General features: G+C 36.9%; 1 protein-coding gene across 2 annotated transcripts in view; it reads left to right on the forward strand.

The window, feature by feature from the left end:
- si:ch73-63e15.2 (protein strawberry notch homolog 2) overlaps nt 1–18,506 on the forward strand; it is a 97,105-nt gene that overhangs the window by 26,503 nt on the left and 52,096 nt on the right. The window contains exons 2-4 of one of the 2 annotated variants that reach the window (XM_007252641.4): nt 1,463–1,645; nt 3,387–3,466; nt 13,465–13,564. In XM_007252641.4, coding sequence (XP_007252703.3) covers nt 1,538–1,645; nt 3,387–3,466; nt 13,465–13,564 — 288 coding nt within the window. In that variant the 5' untranslated portion in view covers nt 1,463–1,537. Of the gene's footprint in view, nt 1–1,462; nt 1,646–3,386; nt 3,467–11,516; nt 11,752–13,464; nt 13,565–18,506 lie in introns of those variants that run through there. The other variant, XM_022669612.2, reaches the window with a different exon arrangement.

An 18,506-nucleotide genomic window follows, 5' to 3' on the forward strand; every position in this document is an offset into this window, starting at 1 on the left:
CTGCTCAGTTATGAGAAAAAAGAGCATAATCTTTATTACTAATTGATCTAGGATTTATTGACATTTGTGTAAGGCAAAATTGTAAAGAATTGAATAGGCAGAATTTTAAACACAACCAAATGTACAACCAAATAAATGAACCAAACAACCAGGCAGTCAAACCAAAAAAGGCAAAACATTAAGAATAAAAAGGGGGAAATGGGCAGAGATCACTTACATGTAGGCAATATGCAAAAGACATTAGTTGGCAATTCTTTGCCTAGTCTTTGACAAACTAAGGACTATAAAACAGGTGAAACTTATCAGTATTCAGTGAATGAGAGTGAACTGGAAAAAAATCCTTAATTGTTGGAAGTGAATAGTATGACGGTGACATCATAAGATGGATTACGGGAAATGCAGTCTTTGGAGTCACTGGAGTCAGGTGGAAGGCCAGATAATATGAAAATAGGCTTTTTATCAGTGGATTTCCATAACTACTAAATGTCTACTTTTAAATAACTTAAAACAACAATTAAACAGTTCTCTGAGTGGTCCAGTGGGCTAAGCACTGCCACTATGATGAGGAGATCACCAGTTTGAATCTGGTTCGAATCCTTTTCATGCAGCTTGCCATCAGCTACCAGAGCCCTGATAGAGCATGTTTATTTGGCCTTGCTCTCTCTGGTGCTTTAGGTAAATGGCGCTTTATCCTCACATCACTTCAAAGGTGATGTCCAGAGCATGAGGCATCTGTGAGCTGATGTATAGGAACTGAGTCGCTGCGCTTTCCTCCGAGTGCGCTGTGATGCTACTCAGTGTTGCATTAACAGCAGTTGGAAAAGAGGCAGTGGATAACTTCACATGTATCGGAGGAGGCATGTGCTGGTCTTAACCTTCCTGGTGTGTTGGGGCATCTCGAGTGATAGGAGGAGTCCTAATGAGATGGTTGGGTATTTGGGCGTGTAAATAAAATAAACAGAACAATTAAAAAACAACAATTAAAAATAGTAATGATAAATAAACAAAATAATATACAAAATAGGCATGCCTGATTAATAACACATGGCAAACCAAAATAGCCTAGTTGCACGGTCCTAATAAATAAAATTATTAACAATAACAATAGCAATTTCTTGTTAAAGAAAACTGTAACCTGTTTACATAACAGTAAACAAATAATCAAAAGTATGAGCATAATCTAATTTAAATATTGGCTAAGTGTTTTTTTTATTAATTAATTGTTTTTTAATCTTTCCTTCTTTTATTTTTAAACTTTTTTTTTTTTTTTTTTTTTTTTACAAACATTGTTTTTTTGGCATATTGCGTCCAAACTTGATTAAAAAGCTTGGAAGAATGAGATGAGCACTGAGATACATATCATGATGTTACCTTTTTGCTGTATCTGATAACTTTATATTAGTAATTTACTTTTAGCTGAAGTTTAATCGTCCTGTTGTGTTTTTGTGTTTGTGTTTTTCAGGACATGGCGTGTGTAAGACACTGAGATCATGAGTTCCTTACGGTAGTCGGCCATCATGTTCCAGACTAGGACCTGATGCCTTCCCTCGCTGCTTCATCTGCCATGGATGGGCAGAACTATCCACATCCAGAGGGACCACAGCTGGATACTGGAATTTTCGGAATGGCCTCATCGGCTATGGAGGTAGCGTGTGGTTCATGTGCTGAAGGATTACACACATCACGCCTGTCTGTTTCCGTAGAACGGTTGCAACATCGGTGACTGGCTGTATGCCAAAGGGGAAGCTTTTGCTGATTGCACAACTGAAAAAGCAGCACGTTTTACATCACTTATTGCCAGAGGTTTCAGCTTGTTCCGGAAAGCAGAAGTTTTGCTGTGTTACAGTTTTACTTATGAAGTTCAGATGTAAATTCAGCAAATTCAATATTTTTTTGAATACAAAATCATACATATTAGTAGAAATAATTCATTAAAAAATAACAATTTAAAAGGAAACCTACCAAGACATGATCGTCCAGCAAGGAGAGCACTAGTCAGAGAAGCAGCCATGAGGCCCTTGGTCATAGCAAACATGTGGAAGAAGGTTCTGTGGTCAGATCAGACCAAAGTTTTTGTATTTTTTTTGGCCTAAATGCAAAGTGCTGGGTGTGGCATAAAAGTAACATTGTTCATCACCCTAAACAAACCATCCCCACTGTGATACATGGTGTTGGCAGCATCATGCTGTGGGTAAGCTTTTCTTTAGCAGAAATAGGGAAGTTGTTCAGAGTTGATGGGAAGCTGGATGGAGTTAAATTCAGGGCAATCCTGAAAGAAAACCTGTTGGAGGCTGCAAAAAAATTAAAACTGGGAAGGAGATTCACCTTCCAGCAAGACAATGACCCTAAACATACAGCCAGAGCCACAGTGGAATGGTTTAGATCATGTGTTAGAATGGCCCAGTGAAAGTTCTGACCTTAATTTAATGAAGTATCTTAACCCAGCCTGTCTGAATTTAAGCAGTTTTATAAAGAAGAATAGGGCAAAAGTCTCTAACTTTGTAGATTTTTCAGATTTTTATTTGATAAAAAATGTAAAAAAGTATAATTTTCGTTCTACTTCACAATTAGTAGAAATAGTTTATAATATAACTTTTTAAAGGAAAACCTTTATTGCACATCAAGACATTTTTAGCATATCTTTTGCAGTGGTTTCTAAGCTATGCATAATTTACCAGAATTTAACAGAATACATTTACATTGCTCCTATCACCAAAATCAAGGCTCATTCAGCTATTGAAAAAAAGGCAGACACAGAGACAATGCTGCTGATGCATGTAGGTGACGACATGAAGTTGTTGTGGTGTTACAGTCATACTGACAGATGGCACACACAGTTCCTGATAAGCGTCTGTAACCTATTTGAAATACCATGCCGTCATTGGCAGGACTTTGCTTCTGTGGGAAAAAAAACAAATCTTAATAGGTTTTATAAAATCATATGTATTAGTAGGAATAGTTTATAAAAAAAAACAACAATTTAAAGGGAAATCTACCCAAACTGACCGAACAAGAGAACACTGTTCAGAGAAGCAGCATGGGCCCCATGGTCACTCTGAAGGAGCTGCAGAAATTACAGCTCAGGTGGGAGAATCTGTCCACAGGACAACTACAAGTTGTGCACTCCACCAGACCGGGCTTTTATAAAATTAAATGCTCAATATTTTCGTTATTGTGGTTCACAGCAAGGATTTCAAGGTTTTCATACTTAACACTTTCATAAAGTCTTACCAAGATCAGATTCATGTGCTTATTAAGCAGTGGCTTTGGTGGAACAGGTCAAATGGTGTGCAACCATTTCAGATTTTGACCCATCAGCAACACATCTGTCATTTTTGCCTTCAGTCTCACTTCCTTTCCTCTGAAATGCGTCTGTTCTCTTTCAGAATCCGATGCAGTTGTGCACGCCGTGGAGTTTCACACAGCAGTCTTACAACCCTTACTGGCCGGTGCAACATGGGAGCCAGTAAGTACTGTCAGATTTCTTCTAAAGTTAGAACGGGTGTCGTCATCCCCGCACACCGTGCTGAATAAACCGGGAAAACCTCTGTTTTTGCAGATTCATCTTAATGAAGTCTGAATATTTGGTTCAGCAGGGTTCTATGTTAGGGCATAATAAACTGATGTTAATAATGACAAAAAAAAAAAAAAAATCTAAAAAAATTAGAATCTCATTAAAAAGTTACTTTATTTCTGTAATTCAGTTCAAAATGTGAAACTCATATATTATATAGATGTATTACACAGGGTGATCTATTTACTTTAACCGTTTATTTCTTTTACTGTTGATGATTATGGCTTACTGTCATTGAAAAAACAAAAATCAGTGTCTGAACATTAGAATGTTATATAAGAACAATTGGTACTTTTGGCAGCGTCCTGCTGGAAAATGAAATCCCGCATCTCCATAAAAGTTAACAGCAGAGGGAAGAAGCATGAAGTTCTGTAAGATTTCAGTGTTCAGTGTGTTCAGTGTTGATCCACTGTGTTCTATCAACTCCAGCGTCAGTTTGTATTGTTGTTTGGCGTATTGTATTGTAGGTGAGGTGACTCTGTGGCTTTTGCACAGTAATGGCTTTCTTCTATCGATTCAACTCAACATGCAGCCCATTTTTGATCAAATTTCTCCTTATTGTGCATCCTAAAACAGCCACACCTGTAGTTTTCATAGAGTCCTGTATTTCAGCTGAAGTAATTTGTGGGTTTTTCTTTGCATTCCAAACAGTTTTCCTGGCAGTTGTGGCTGAAATTTTAGTTGGTCTACCTGATTGTGGTTTGGTTTTTACAGAGCCCCTGATTTTCCATTTGTTAATCACAGTTTGTACACAGTTTGAAAACATCTTTCTGTATGCCTTTCCTGTTTTATACAGTTCACCTACCTTTTCCTGTTGATCCATTGACAATTCTTTTGCTTTCCCCGTGACTCACAATCCAGAAACGTCAGAGTCTATCTGGATCCCAGAAACTCACTCAGCTTTTATGCAAACACACGGATTACAAGCAAACAGGTCATAGGTGAGGATGTTACCTTTAGTAGCCATTCAAACACATTATGTCACCTTATCAGACCAAAATCCCCAGGGTATGTGAACTATTGATCAGGGTCATTTGGATATTTTTGGTTGTCATTATGATTTAAAAAGACAATCGTTTGACAATAAATAGCTTCACCCAACCGCTGACCATGAGTGGAAAAAAAGTATTTGTGTTGTCAGTTATATTATCTGAAAAAAGGCCAAGAAAGCAAAAAATCTTTCAATACCTACACTTGCAAGTAAAATTTTGGGAACATTTTGGGATTACTCGGATTTCTGCATAAATTGGTCATTAAATGTGTTCTGATCTTCATCTAAGTCACAACAATAGACAAACTAATACCACACAAAAATTATATGTTTGCATGGTTTTATTGAACACAACATGTTAACATTCACAGTGCAGGATTGAAAAAGTATGTGAACCCCTAGGCTAATGACTTTTCTAAGAACTAATTGGAGCCAAGATGTGATGAGATTGGATGCGTGGGTTAAAGCTTCCCTGCCCTATAAAAAAACACACCAGTTTTGCAGTTTGCTGTTCTTAAAAAGCGTTGCTTGATGTGAATCATGCCTCGCACAAAAGAGCTCTCAGAAGACCTACGTTCAAAAATTGTTGACTTGCATGAAGCTGGAAAGGGTTACAAAAGCATCTCTAAAAGTCTTGACGTTCATGTGTCCACGGTAAGACAGACTGTCTACAAATGGAGAAAGTTCAGCACTGTTGCTACTCTTCCTAGGCGTGCATGGTCGTCCTGTAAAGATGAATGCAAGAGCACAGCGCAGAATGTTCAATGAGGTGAGGAAGAATCCTAGAGGCTTACAGAAATCTCTGGCACATGCTACAAAAGTTACAGAACACATTTAATGACCGATTTATGCTGAAATCCAAGTAATCCCAAAGGGTTCACATACTTTTTCTTGCAACTGTATGTACATATAAACTGCCATATTATATGGTATTTTATTACGTATTTCATTCATCTTTTGCTCAAAGAAAAATGGAGAATGCTGCAGTGAGAAGTGGACATTCTTAATTTGGCAAACACAGTGTGCAGCACAGCCAACAATTTGTAAATCACCTGTGTGCAAAGAAACGAGTGAGTGAAAGTGATACTGCACTCGTTTATAAACACTAAAATGAAATGCATTTCTAAAAGAGGAGAGGGGATGGTTAACCCACTTTCATTTTATCAGAAACTGGTGAAGAACCTCCTGACACATAGTGATAACTCATCAATCTAGACTAAATACGCTCCTGTGTGGTGTGGGATGTAGTACATGCATGTTTGTGTTACGCAATGGTTTCCTAAGTCTTTGCAAATTTCATGTGGATTTTTTTTTTTACGCTGTAAAATGTAGTCTTAAATACTTCCTCCATTAGTGTTGAATGAGCTTGAGACGCTGTAAGATGATTGGTGAATTAATGTGTATTAATTTTTATTTTCAGTCAGACTGGCAGTAAGACACTAAGAAAGAATGATTATTTATTGTACTGGTTAAGTGTGTTTACGCAGTAACTGTAATTATACGTCTACAGAACATTCAGTAACAGTCCAGGCCCCCGTGGTTAACCGTGGTCATGCCTGTTAAGCAGATAAAGCTGTGCTGCTTTTTCTGGGGAACTGTGAAAGAGAATGTGAATGACTTTGACCTTGTGGATCCCTCAACATTCATAAACCCTATAATAAACCATAGGCCAGCCCTGAGGTGACTTCATATGGGAACCATTAGTGGGAATGATTTTCACAAGCAGCAGTTTATAAACTGTAAACATGCAATTACCAAATTATAAGCAAGGAAAAAGTTAATGTACCCCCACTGCCCACCCTCGTGATACTCAGTTATAGGTATAAAGTCTGTTTTTGATATTGCATAATGGCACAGTCTTAAAGTAGCATATAGACATAAATGATTGAATGCCGGTTGATTTATTATTTATGTGATTTTTTTAGTATTAGCTTCATCTCTGATCCTTTATATATGTCCAATTACAAATTAATATTATGTGCAATTAAAATGTAGGGCTGTCACAATCGATTTTATTAGTGATCAAAATAATCAAATCTATTGATTGTTTAATTAACAAGTAATTTATTTGACCAGAACATACAATGACTAAACTGAACAATAATATAATAAGAAAAATAAAAATACAAATAACATTATTTGGGCTTTTTTTAATTGACTAATCTAACTTTTATTTTATTACAAATATATTATTTTCTTTAAATGTTTTTTTTGTGCCAACACACTTCTATACTTTATGTACTAAATTAAAATAATTTAATTCTAAATTTATTTAATAGATTTAATTCAATCTAATTCATATTGCTTTTATTTTTAACACATTATGGGCTATATCTTACACTCTGTGCAAGGCATGCTGTGATGCTCATTACTATTTTACACCCCACCAATAATTTTCCCCCCTTTTGTCCGCAATATTTCAATAGCAACAGAGTTTAGGAATATATCTACGCTGATGGGCATGGTGGTCTGGAAATAAGGTGTGTTCAGGTACATTTCTGAAATATTATTATCTTGGCACTGAAAAAACACAGGTGCGATACTGACTGATTTAAACCCTGACTACAGTCAACAGTCAGACATTCATTGCTATCTTGGCAACACAGGTGCACAGTTCACTCAGCGCACATACACCACCGCTCATTACACACACACACCGTAGTGCAAAAACCCATCTTTGCTGTTTCCGTAAATTACCTGCTGGTCAGTTTATTCTGCTGAGAAATGCATTAAATGCTTCAAAATAAATGCTTCAAAATGAGTTATGAAATATATAATGAAATATTGTTAATTTGTTTTTCTCCTCCAGTAAAGCTAACATTTAGCATGTGTTTTTTTTTACAAGTGAGACAATATACAGAACACTATACAAAAAAGTGCTATAAATGTTTATACCTGGTTTGCCTGTGTAAGATAGAACAGTTAGAGACTTTACAGTATTCAGGATCTCTATGCACTGGCAACTAGTCATTACTGAATTATTAATAAGGCAGAGTTTAACCTGTGAAATGACCAGGACCCACTGAAGTGTCCAAACTTCAGTTCCGTTTAATGTTTAATTGCTGGAGAATAAGTCAGTGTGTAGTCTGTGTATTTTATTATATTTCTGAGTGTATGTGATCTGTAGAATGTAGTGAAAGCTGTGGTTTTGAGAGTGGTTTAATCAGTGTGAGTAATAGAGAGTTTAGTTTTATGATCATTAGTTTAGGTCATGGTGAATTGTGTACAGTTCTGTATGTTTAAAAACCTGAATCACTCAGGAAGTAACAGCCTCACCTGATCATTAACTGATCATTAATCTCAGCAGAGTTGAACTGAGGACAGGAGTGAAGCTGCAGCGTTTGTGCTCTGTTTACATTCACTCTCGCCCAGCGGAAGCTGCTGAATATTTATGGAAGTCAGAGAGGCCATGGGCTGAGGTAAATTGGCGCAGGCCGAGTGGGCGGGGTGGATATGTGTGTGTAAAGGTTACTTTGTACAGGCGAGCCAAATTGCAGACTCAGTTTTAGGATGAATAGCGATTTGTGGCTGATGCTGGCGTCACTCTCAATGCTACATCCTGTCAGCCCACGTGCTCGGGTGGAAAAACAATGTGCAATGTTCAGAATCTGATCTTTATACTTTATACGAGCCATGGGGGGGGGTTATGAAAAAGCATGAACTGAACCAAACTGAACTTAAGTGCCAGGAGGTATTGTGAAACACAGTAATCTTTAAAGAAAAAAAATATTTTGCATTAAGTGATTAGGTCTGGAATGTAATTGATTGGACATGTGTCACACCTACTTTAAGGATCACAAAGTCCAGGAATGGAAACTGGTTTCATTTTCCTGATTTAAAGACCTGTGCTCTAGATAATCTAGACAATTTCTAACAAGATTTCTGAGATATTTTCTGATCATTTTCTGAGACACTGATTTTTGGGTTTTCATTGGCTGTAAGCCTAATAAAAGTAATCATCAACAAATGTTTATAACACATCTATATAATATATGAGCTTCACAGAATTTGAACTGAATTACTGAAATACTTAAAAAAAAACTTTTCTGTGACATTAAATTTGCTTGAGATGCACTAGTACAGTATATAGAGATATAGAGATATAACTAAAACAAAGTAAGAAATATTATAATAATCTGCTCTAAAATCGTACAACTCAATAGGAAAAAAATACTGGAAGTGGTAAAGTCTAAAAAAAGCAGTCAGTTCCTCTAATATCTTTGAGGTTATATTAGGGTTATAAGCAGCCTGAGAGCAGTCTGGTGTTTTTCATCAGCGATCTGGATCCTCAGGGTTGTTTTTTCCTTTGTCTTGCTCTCTTGGTCAGAGAGAGATAAGAGAACGCTGCTTTGCTCAGGCAGCTGAAGGGGGCTGGGGCTTTCCGGGAAAGACCTGCTATTCCAGAGGCACGCAGAGCGTAACAGTGGCATTGTATTCGCGGAATGAAGCTGCTGCTGTGTGCCAGAGCCTGCAGTAGCACTGTTGGATCAGGAGAGGGGGTTTTCCTCTAACGTCTTCAGTACAGAACGGTCTCCAGCAGCACTGCGGGCACTAAACAGCCACTGCCTGAGGGTTGCTCTCATTTTTCACCTAATTTGAAGAGCAGGCAAACAGGTGTGTGTGTGTGTGTGTGATATCGGCATAAAAATATCCTGTGTATATAGGGCAAGCCACAGAAAAAACATCTAACCAAAAAGACCAAGCAAAACTGCTTCTGACTATGCAGTGTGCTTTTTTGAATGAGCGAAACATAATCAGTACCTTAGGATTAGAGCTAAAACAGACTTACTAACTCATATAAACTGATATATAGATATTAATAGTCCTGTTCAATTGGCAATACTTCTCTACGGGGACTAGACAAGCTGAGGGTGTGTGCATTTGCACAACTGTGCCAGCAATAGGTGCAAATTATGATAGTTAAGTGCATTCATTAGAAGTTTAGAGTGTCCACAATTATTTGGACACATAGTTTATCACTGGGTTATCAGCTGTAGTTCCACCAATCCCCCAACATTCTCCCCCTTTAACTATCTCCACACTGAAGGAAAAGTGTTTTAAACTAGAGTTAATGTGGCTTGCGAAAGTATTCATATCCCTTAAACTTTTTTCACATTTTCTAACTCACAAGCTTAAATGTATTTTATAGAGATTTTAAGAGACCAACTCGAATTAGCACATAATTCTGAAGTGGAGTGAAAATGATACATGTTTTTTATCAAATAATTGTTTTTACTAAATAAAAATCTGTGTGATGTGCAAAAGTATTCAGCCACTAGAGCACTTAGTAGAGCAGCCTTTTGCTTTAATTACAGCTGCAATTTTATTTTTGGGTATGTCTCCACAAGCTTGGCACACCTAAAGACTTTTAGAGATTTTTGCCCATTCTTCTTTGCAAAACAGCTCAAGCTCAGCCAGATTGGATGAAGAGCGTCTGTGAACAGCAATTTTCCTGTCCTGCCACAGATACTCAATGGGATTCATGTCATAATTTTGACTGGGCCATTCTAACACATGAATATTCTTTGATTAAAATCATTCCACTGCAGCTCTGGCTGTATGTTTAGGGTCATTGTCTTGCAGGAAGGAGAATCTCCTTCCAAGTCTCAAGTCTTTTGCAAGTCTTCCAGGACTGCCCTGTATTTAGCTCCATCCATCTTGCCATGAACTCTTAATTGACCATTTTTATTTATAAAGATTTTTTAAATAAAATTTTGAAGACCATATATCATTTTCATTTCACTGCAGGATTATATGTTTGCTATGAAACCTGTGGAACTTAATGTTAGCCAGTTAAATTACTTTTCTCTCTTCTCTTCTCTCCCTGGTTGCGTCCAGAAACTTTTGCTACTCCTCCTCTCCTCCTCCTTTCCTACTCCTCCTCTCCTACCCACCCCAGAAGAAGGTGGAGGAATCGAGGAGAGGAAATGAGGAGGAAGAATGGAGCGAAGAAGCAGATTTGGGGGAAATTGGGAAATGGGGACAGCTAATTCCTTTTAGATATGATGTTGACTAATGAACTGAGCCAATCACGGCACTCGCTTTTAGCTCACCCTAACACTACAGTCACCACAGATATGGCTATACTTTTATCAGTGTTAATTGTGAAAGTTTAAAATAAAAACAAATAAAATAAAACATTTCCAACATTTTATGAAATATTTGTCAATCAAATACAAGTGTACGCCTTGTGTTATTTATTTTATATTTTATATATCTTAATTTGTTTTAAAAATATATATTTTGTAATATTTCTACACATACACAATTTAAAAAGTAAATTAATTAATACATAATTCATTTAATATAAACGTGTGCTCCGATGCTTTGTGGGTGTGGCCACAGTGATATCACTCAAAAATATTTCCTGGCTAGGATACTGTGGTGTATCCTCCATTGGAAGCCTCTTTGAGGAGGATTTTAAGCGGATTAATAAATAAGTTTCCGGGTCAAGAAGGAGAGGAGGAGGATCGGTAGGAAAAGGGAGGTACTTTTGTGGTTTTTGGACGCAGCCACTGTCTTCCTTGTTTCTTTTTCCCGCTTATTACTCTTCTTGTATAGCTCATTTCAAATGAAAAGCCCTCTGCAAAGTTTTGTTATTTGAATTGTATTTTTTTTTTATGTTTTTTAAGGTAATTGTGCGGTGGGTTTGGGTTTTTTGGTTGATGTTAAGCTTGGATGATTTTGGTTCTCATTTAAAGACTACTGACGTATTTCTTAATAAGAAATACATTACTCATCCTGAGTGTGGAATTGAGTGTGTATATGACTGTGTGTGTGTATGAGTGTGTGTGTATGTGGTCAAAGAGAAACTAAGCCCACTGTAGTGGTTTGTGTTGTGAAATTACTTGTAGTAAGGAGTACAGACTTTTTGTTTGTGTAGTTTCAGCTTTAGGCCGGTTGGTTTGTTAACAATGAATGGTTTAAAAAGTGTTGCTGATTTAAACAACAGTAAAAGAGCAGGACCAAAACTAACCATAAATACACAACTTCTTTAAATACACCAAGGTGATTTCCCAATCGGGAGTGGCTGCAGAGAGAGAACTGAAAGTGAAGGTCACATGACGCGCGCATGACTCGATAGGTAGTGAATTCATGTACGTCACTCACTGAAGCAGACCGGTGTCTTTATGGTAGAGTTACAGCAGGAGGGAATCTGTCTGGACTTAAACTGGTTTAATACGAGGTAAGAGCTTTAAAGTTTAAATCGTATTATCAGCTCTAAATGTAGTGAACTTCTTGAGTTGTTAACATTTGATGAATGCTTAAAAGGACTATTCTGTTGTAATAAGAGAAAACATTACTATTAGAATAGTGAAATGTGAAGAGATGGGTCATTTTGTTAAATATATATATATTTATACATTCTTTCAGAGCATCTAAAAGTTCACACCATTGTAAAAGAAGACCTATGATTGGACACTGAGTTAGAGCACAAAATAGAAGTGTTGTTGGCTAATGGCTTTATGTAACAGGCTTTTCCTGTATCAACACGAGTAAAAAAAATGAATTTTACCTTTAAAACAGACCAGCGATACTCAGAAAGTGTTTGTAACTAGTATGTATAGGTTAGAGGTACAGAATCTAACATTAACTCTATAATAACTCTAATAGCTCATATGCTGCCTCAATCAACAGTCACTTTGGATACCTAGGTACACAATATTCACATACACTGACATGCCATGCCAAAAGTCATGGGATAGCACCATCAGGGGTTAGCCATTAAGTTTGGCCGCAGGCCAGGTATTTTCTGTTTTGGAAAATGAAGTTTGATGGGATGGAGTGCTACAGACTAAAAGCTCTCCAGCCCAGAGGGTTGTTGAACCCAATTGCAGAACAGTTGATCTCAAAGCAGGTAAACCCAAGAAGAAAGAAAATAAATAAATAAATAAACACACTGCTCCTCACGCGGGATCAAACCCGTGTCGTCAGGGTCGCAGTTCAATACACTTCCGCTGCCCCGGCTAGTGAATTGGGACACAGCCGGGGGAAAATGCACTTATAAGGAGAAGGGGAGGACTGTAAACAAAATAAGTGTTACCTCAGTTGGCAGCATTGGAACAACATAGACAAAAAAAGTAAGTTGTGAGGAGTTATCTTGTGAAGGAGGATAAGCACATTAATTATTGGAGTTTGAGCGAGAGTAGTAGGTGCCAGATGGATAGGTACCATTTTCTTTTTTCTTTATTTTTCTTTCTTTCTTTTTTTTATCCCATTTTCTCCCCAATTTACAAGGCCCATTACCCAACCCACTCATTAGGACTTCCCCTATCACTATTAATGCCCCAACACCAGGAGGGTGAAGACTAGCGCATGCCTCCTTCGATACATGTGAAGTCAGCCGCCGCCTCGTTTCTAACTGTTGCTGTTGATGTAGCATTGCCGAGTAGCATCACAGCACGCTCGGAGGAAAACGCAGCGACTCAATTCCTATACATCAGCTCACAGACGCCTTGTGCTGATCGACATCACCCTTTGTAGTGATGAGGGGAGAGAGCGCCATCTACCCACCCAGAGAGAGCAAGGGCTGTTTTGTTGGATAGATAGGTACCATTTTTGACATTTTTGGGCATTTACCATTTCTTAATCCACAGCGTCACTTGGGCATTACCACCCACAGTAGACAGCTCAGCACAGTAGGTGGTAATGGTAATGATGTACAGTGTGAAAACAGACAAGTGACTTTTTTAGAAATCACATTTATCGCAGTAGGCCCACAAGCCATGCCAACAGTCATGTGGCCTGTCTGTGTACTTTCTCTCTCAGTAAGCTTCATCTTCAGGTTTCACTTTTATTATTACTGTCCAGATAAACACCCGTTGATCATGTGATATTAGGCCTGGCATATAAGCTTCATAAGTTTCCAATGTGTGTGTGTGTGTGTTGTTTCTTTCAGGCAGCTCCATTGCAACGGTTCTTCTGAAATGCACATGGATGTTTTCAGCCGTTCCTGTTTTTCTGATCTGGACTTCCTGACCAATGGAGACCTCTCTCAGGTAGGCACTGGCTGTTTACTTTACTGTGAGTACGTCGGCAGGGCTGCTGAGGAACCTGGAGGCTTTGATGCTCCTCAGATGTCTGTGTACCGGTGACCGGAGCCTCACCTGTCTAGACACTTTTATTGAAGGACATTCCATGTATTGAAGGCATGTTGTTGGTGAGCTGCTGTGAATGCTACGTAGAATGCTCTTCTTTGTTGTTTTAAGATAAAGGTTACTGCTTTAGAATAGGACTTCCCTGATAAGGGATTTTTTTGAATGGTTAAAACATATAACAATTGTGATGATCATTAATGAGGTCATAAACATCCTATTATTAAAGTTATTAATAATCAATTCTAGTTACTTGCCAAGATTTTTTCTAATCATTTCAGATCATATATTAAGACTGCTGTGTTTATATGTACATTCAAATCTGTTTAAAATTTCTATTTACATGCACACTGCAAAGAATCTGAATTGATTGCAGTAGATAAACAAACTCTTGTCCTTGTTAAGATTTATTTTAATATACAATATTAAAAATCTATATACAGTACCAGTCAAAGGTTTTGATACACCTTCTCATTTTATGTTTTTATTTATTTTTTAATTAAAATAAATAATACTGATGTCAGCCAGACTATAAGGGACACATAAGAAATCATGTAGTAACTTAAACTTTGTAGTAACTTTTCTGTTAAACAAACCAAAATACTTACTTAACCCTTTCAGACCCTGCATCCATTACAATGGATATCATGTATTGTCTTTTTATTTATTTTATTTTATTTAAATGTATTGTTGCTCAGAACACTATTTGAAAGCTGCTGTTTATCAGAATAGACTATAAACCAGCCAATGGAAGTTTATAAACCAATGAAACAGTAACTTGGCCCCGCCCACTTCACTGGAAAAACAGTAGTTCTAGAGCCATTGAGGCAAAGTAACATCTAATTTTTATTATTTTTATCTATTATTTTTAGTGTGATTTAGAACACTCTTTAATCATGTTTTTTTACTGTTTACGGAGGGTTTTAAAAAAAAGGTCAATATGAAATATAAAATATTACACAAAGGATTCCAATGCAAAGGAAATATATAAAAAACTATCACATATTTTACCTAATTGAATTTATTTATCACAATATTTTAGGATATTTTCGTGATAATGATACTCTTAGCAATATGACAAAACACTGATTTTAAAAATAAATATTTCAAGAATACACCACTGCAACAAAATGAAAATTACATTTTATTATAACATACAATATGATATGGCACACCCCTAACTGAGATATTAAAAATACAATAATGTATTAGATCTGTAACAGAAGTCAATGATCCAGAATGTCATGATACTAATAATGCACTCCATATATCTCCATGTATTCAGGATTAAAGTAAAATAAATAATAATGAATAATGGGGAATTCTTTTGCTAAAAACAGCAAAAAAGTAGTGCTCTGATGTGATAATATTTTAGAGTATAATATTGTTCACGATATTCAAAAATGTTGCAGATATTATTGCGTAGGATGTGATATGGCAGACTCCTATTCTTTACTGAATAAGGTTTTCTTCATTGTTTGGATGACTTTAGTTGATAAAAAAACATAATTTAAGCTGTATCCTTTGACTGGTACTGTAGCTACTTACTCTTATAGTTTTCAAGATTTTGTGGCCAAAACATTCCCAAAGGAATGCATTGAAATGTGTCCATAAACTTTGAACCCCTTTGTTTAATCCTTTTTCCCCAAAGGAATCAATGGTGAAATGTTCAATAGTGATACCTTAGCCATCATTTATTGATGTTCTTTGTAAGGTGTTTATGGCCTCATTAACAATCTTTATTAGGTTGTGTTATAACCCTGTGTGGGAGTAGCTTTGCAGTGGTGCAGGTAAAAGCTAAATGAACCTGCAGGATACCAGACTTGTGGGTAATCTCATGTTTTCCAGAGTGATGTGGCCATTCCTCTGGTGAGCGTGTTGTGCAGAGGAAGTCATTGACCACAGATCGTCTGTCTGATCACTTTCTTTTCAGTCTGAATTGGGTGAATAAATGTCACATAAAGTCCGCAGCTCTTTCGCTTTCTGTTTCTCGCGCTCTAGACAGTTTCTCTCACATCAGGGAATTTGACTAGTCGTCTGCTTATCTGTTTTCATTTGAATGTTCCTCGTCGGTTCCCGTCAGTCCTTCACAATAACCCTGATGTTCCTCTTGCTTGTTTGAGGAGAATGTTGTCTTTTGTATTTACACTACCTGTTTGTGGAGCACCTGTGCTGGTAATTTCTGGTCTTTTTTTGTTTTTATTGGATAAGTATGTCACAGCAGACATACTCCCTATTCACTATTACACATGCGTTATTTAGATTATCCAGTTTACCTGATGTCCACGTTTTTGGGTGGTGGAAGGAAACCAGAGGTCTAGAGGAAACTCACAGACATAGGAGAGCAGAGAAACTCCAAAGTAGGAGTATATCCCCAACATTTTTTTATATTATGAACAATATTATACCCTGAAATGGTCACATCAGGGTATTAATTTTTTCCTGTTTTTAGCAAAAGAAAAAATCACACTGTTCTCATTTTTCATTATATATCTACTAAAGACAGATTATATCTGTCCCGTATCATTTATTTTACTTTAATCCTGGATATATGGAGATAGGGCTGCAACGATTAGTCGAATAAACTACCATCGTTAATTTGCAACAGTACCGGTACTGCACTACACAAAGTGGCCAAAAAGTGCCCAAACACAACAGATGACATAATTACTCACACAATAATCAGTACTTTCCACGTTTAAGCAATATCTAGAAGTTTAAATGCTTTTAAAATCTCATGTTCAGCTGTTTCTATCGTTTTAGAGATGGAGGACATGGCAGAAATAATCGTTGGCTAATCGAAAACATAATCATCAGATTAGTCGACTACTAAAATAATCATTAGTTGCAGCCCTATATGGAAATATTTTCTGGATCATAAGAGTGATATTATTCTAGGGCCCTATCTCACACTCCCCTACTTCAAACAGATATGGACTTGAACTCAAGACCCCAGCACTGGGAGGCAAATGTGCTAACCACTAAGCCACTTTGCTGCAAGCATTGCTGCAGAAATATATATATACGTATATATATGGCATGACTGAGGTAAATGTCTGACCAAAATTGCTCTGCTGTGGTACAGTAGCTATCTTAATTAGTACTGCTGAAAAATATATTCATGATTACGATGGCAATGTTGAGGGAGTTAAATTTGATGTTCTTTTTTTTAGTTTTGGTTTTATTGGAAACAATTTTTTTTAAGCTAGACAGAATACATTTAGTGAAAAAAAGACACATTTAATGAAAACTTAGTAAAAACATGCTTCCTTTTGTTTGATTTTGGTTTAAGTCTTAAACTACCACTAGTCAAGGGTAGCAGTATCAGTGCAAGGGAACTAGTGAATATGTCTGTGATTCAGTCACCACAGATTACTTCCTGCTATGTGCCCCAGGTCACTTGCCCTGCCAGCACAGAGGATAGTGATGCCAATGGCTTCAAGCACTAGTATGATAAATACCACGCTATGTTTGTACATTATGAATTGTTTTATTATAAATGTACAAATGTGCTTGAGGAATCTCACAGGACACAGTAGATGTTTAAACATGTGTTTTCTTACTAAAACTACATCATCCTTCTATTACTTCTTTACAGCTTCTTTAAGAAACAGAGAAAGCTTAGTAAGAAAATCCTTCAGCATTGTAAGCTGCTGAAAAAAAAGGGAATCTTCATGGCCGAATGAGGTCACAGCTGACCCGTGACTAATACTGACCATGTTGACCAACAGCAAGATCACACTGCCCCACCATCTTTCTCACAAGGCTCTCACAAACAAACACGCAAAGCCAGACCATATGCCCATGTGGATGCAGTTTCAGCATGCATGGAGTTCTGCACTGTTGCAATGTGATGTTTTTGTGAGGGTCAGTTTCAGAGGGATCCAGTCAGTCAGCTTGTATAGTGTTTTTTTTTTAATCTGTTCTGTTTACCACTCTTGACAATGTGAAGATCAGGGCTTCCTCATATTGTTTAGAGACAGAGGTGTTGTTGAGAACAGGATGTTCATCTGAAGAGACAAAATCAAGACACAAACCCAGATTCTGTTATACGGATTAAGGTTTATTTAACTTAAATCAGCTATAATATTAATACCTTAGTAATATTATTTAGGCCTCGATGTGACTCATCAAGTCCTCTGATGTTGGCCTTGTGGTATCTGGCACTTTGTAGTAGATTTTTAACCTTCTAAGACCTGGATATTTTCTTGGTTTGTTTTATTTATTTGGCCTAGCTATTTTTATTATTTGAAATTAGTAAGACCTAAGAAGTATCAGGGTCACCACAGGTCCTTAAAAAGTCTTAAAATGTCTTAAATTAAAATATGGGTAATTAAGGTCTTAAACTACCTTAAATATACTGTAAATTTGCTGTAGGTATTACATTTTCAGATTTTTGCATTTAATGCCGATTGGAAAACACAGTGGCCCATCGTAAATATCTAAAACGTGTAGAGAACTAAGATATACAGAAAGCTAGATAACATTAGCAGCTAGCTAACATACTAACTTTAGCAGCAAGTTAGCTAACATACTAACTTTAGCGGTGAGCTAGATAACATACTAACTTTAGCGGCTGACTTTAGCAGCAAGTTAGCTAACATACTAACTTTAGCGGTGAGCTAGATAACATACTAACTTTAGCGGCGAGCTAGCTAACATAGTAACTTTATATAGCTAAAGCGAGCTAGCTAACATTACCAGTACTACTACATACTACATTACTAGTACTAACATACTAACATCAGCGGAAAATTAGCTGACTTTACTGGGGAGAGAACTAACGAAATTATGCATACATTTTAAATTGTAATTATTGAGGTCTTAAAAAGGTATTAAAAAGCAT

Source organism: Astyanax mexicanus, chromosome 16 (genome assembly GCF_023375975.1).
Source record: "Astyanax mexicanus isolate ESR-SI-001 chromosome 16, AstMex3_surface, whole genome shotgun sequence".
In the NCBI taxonomy this organism is placed as follows: domain Eukaryota; kingdom Metazoa; phylum Chordata; class Actinopteri; order Characiformes; family Acestrorhamphidae; genus Astyanax; species Astyanax mexicanus.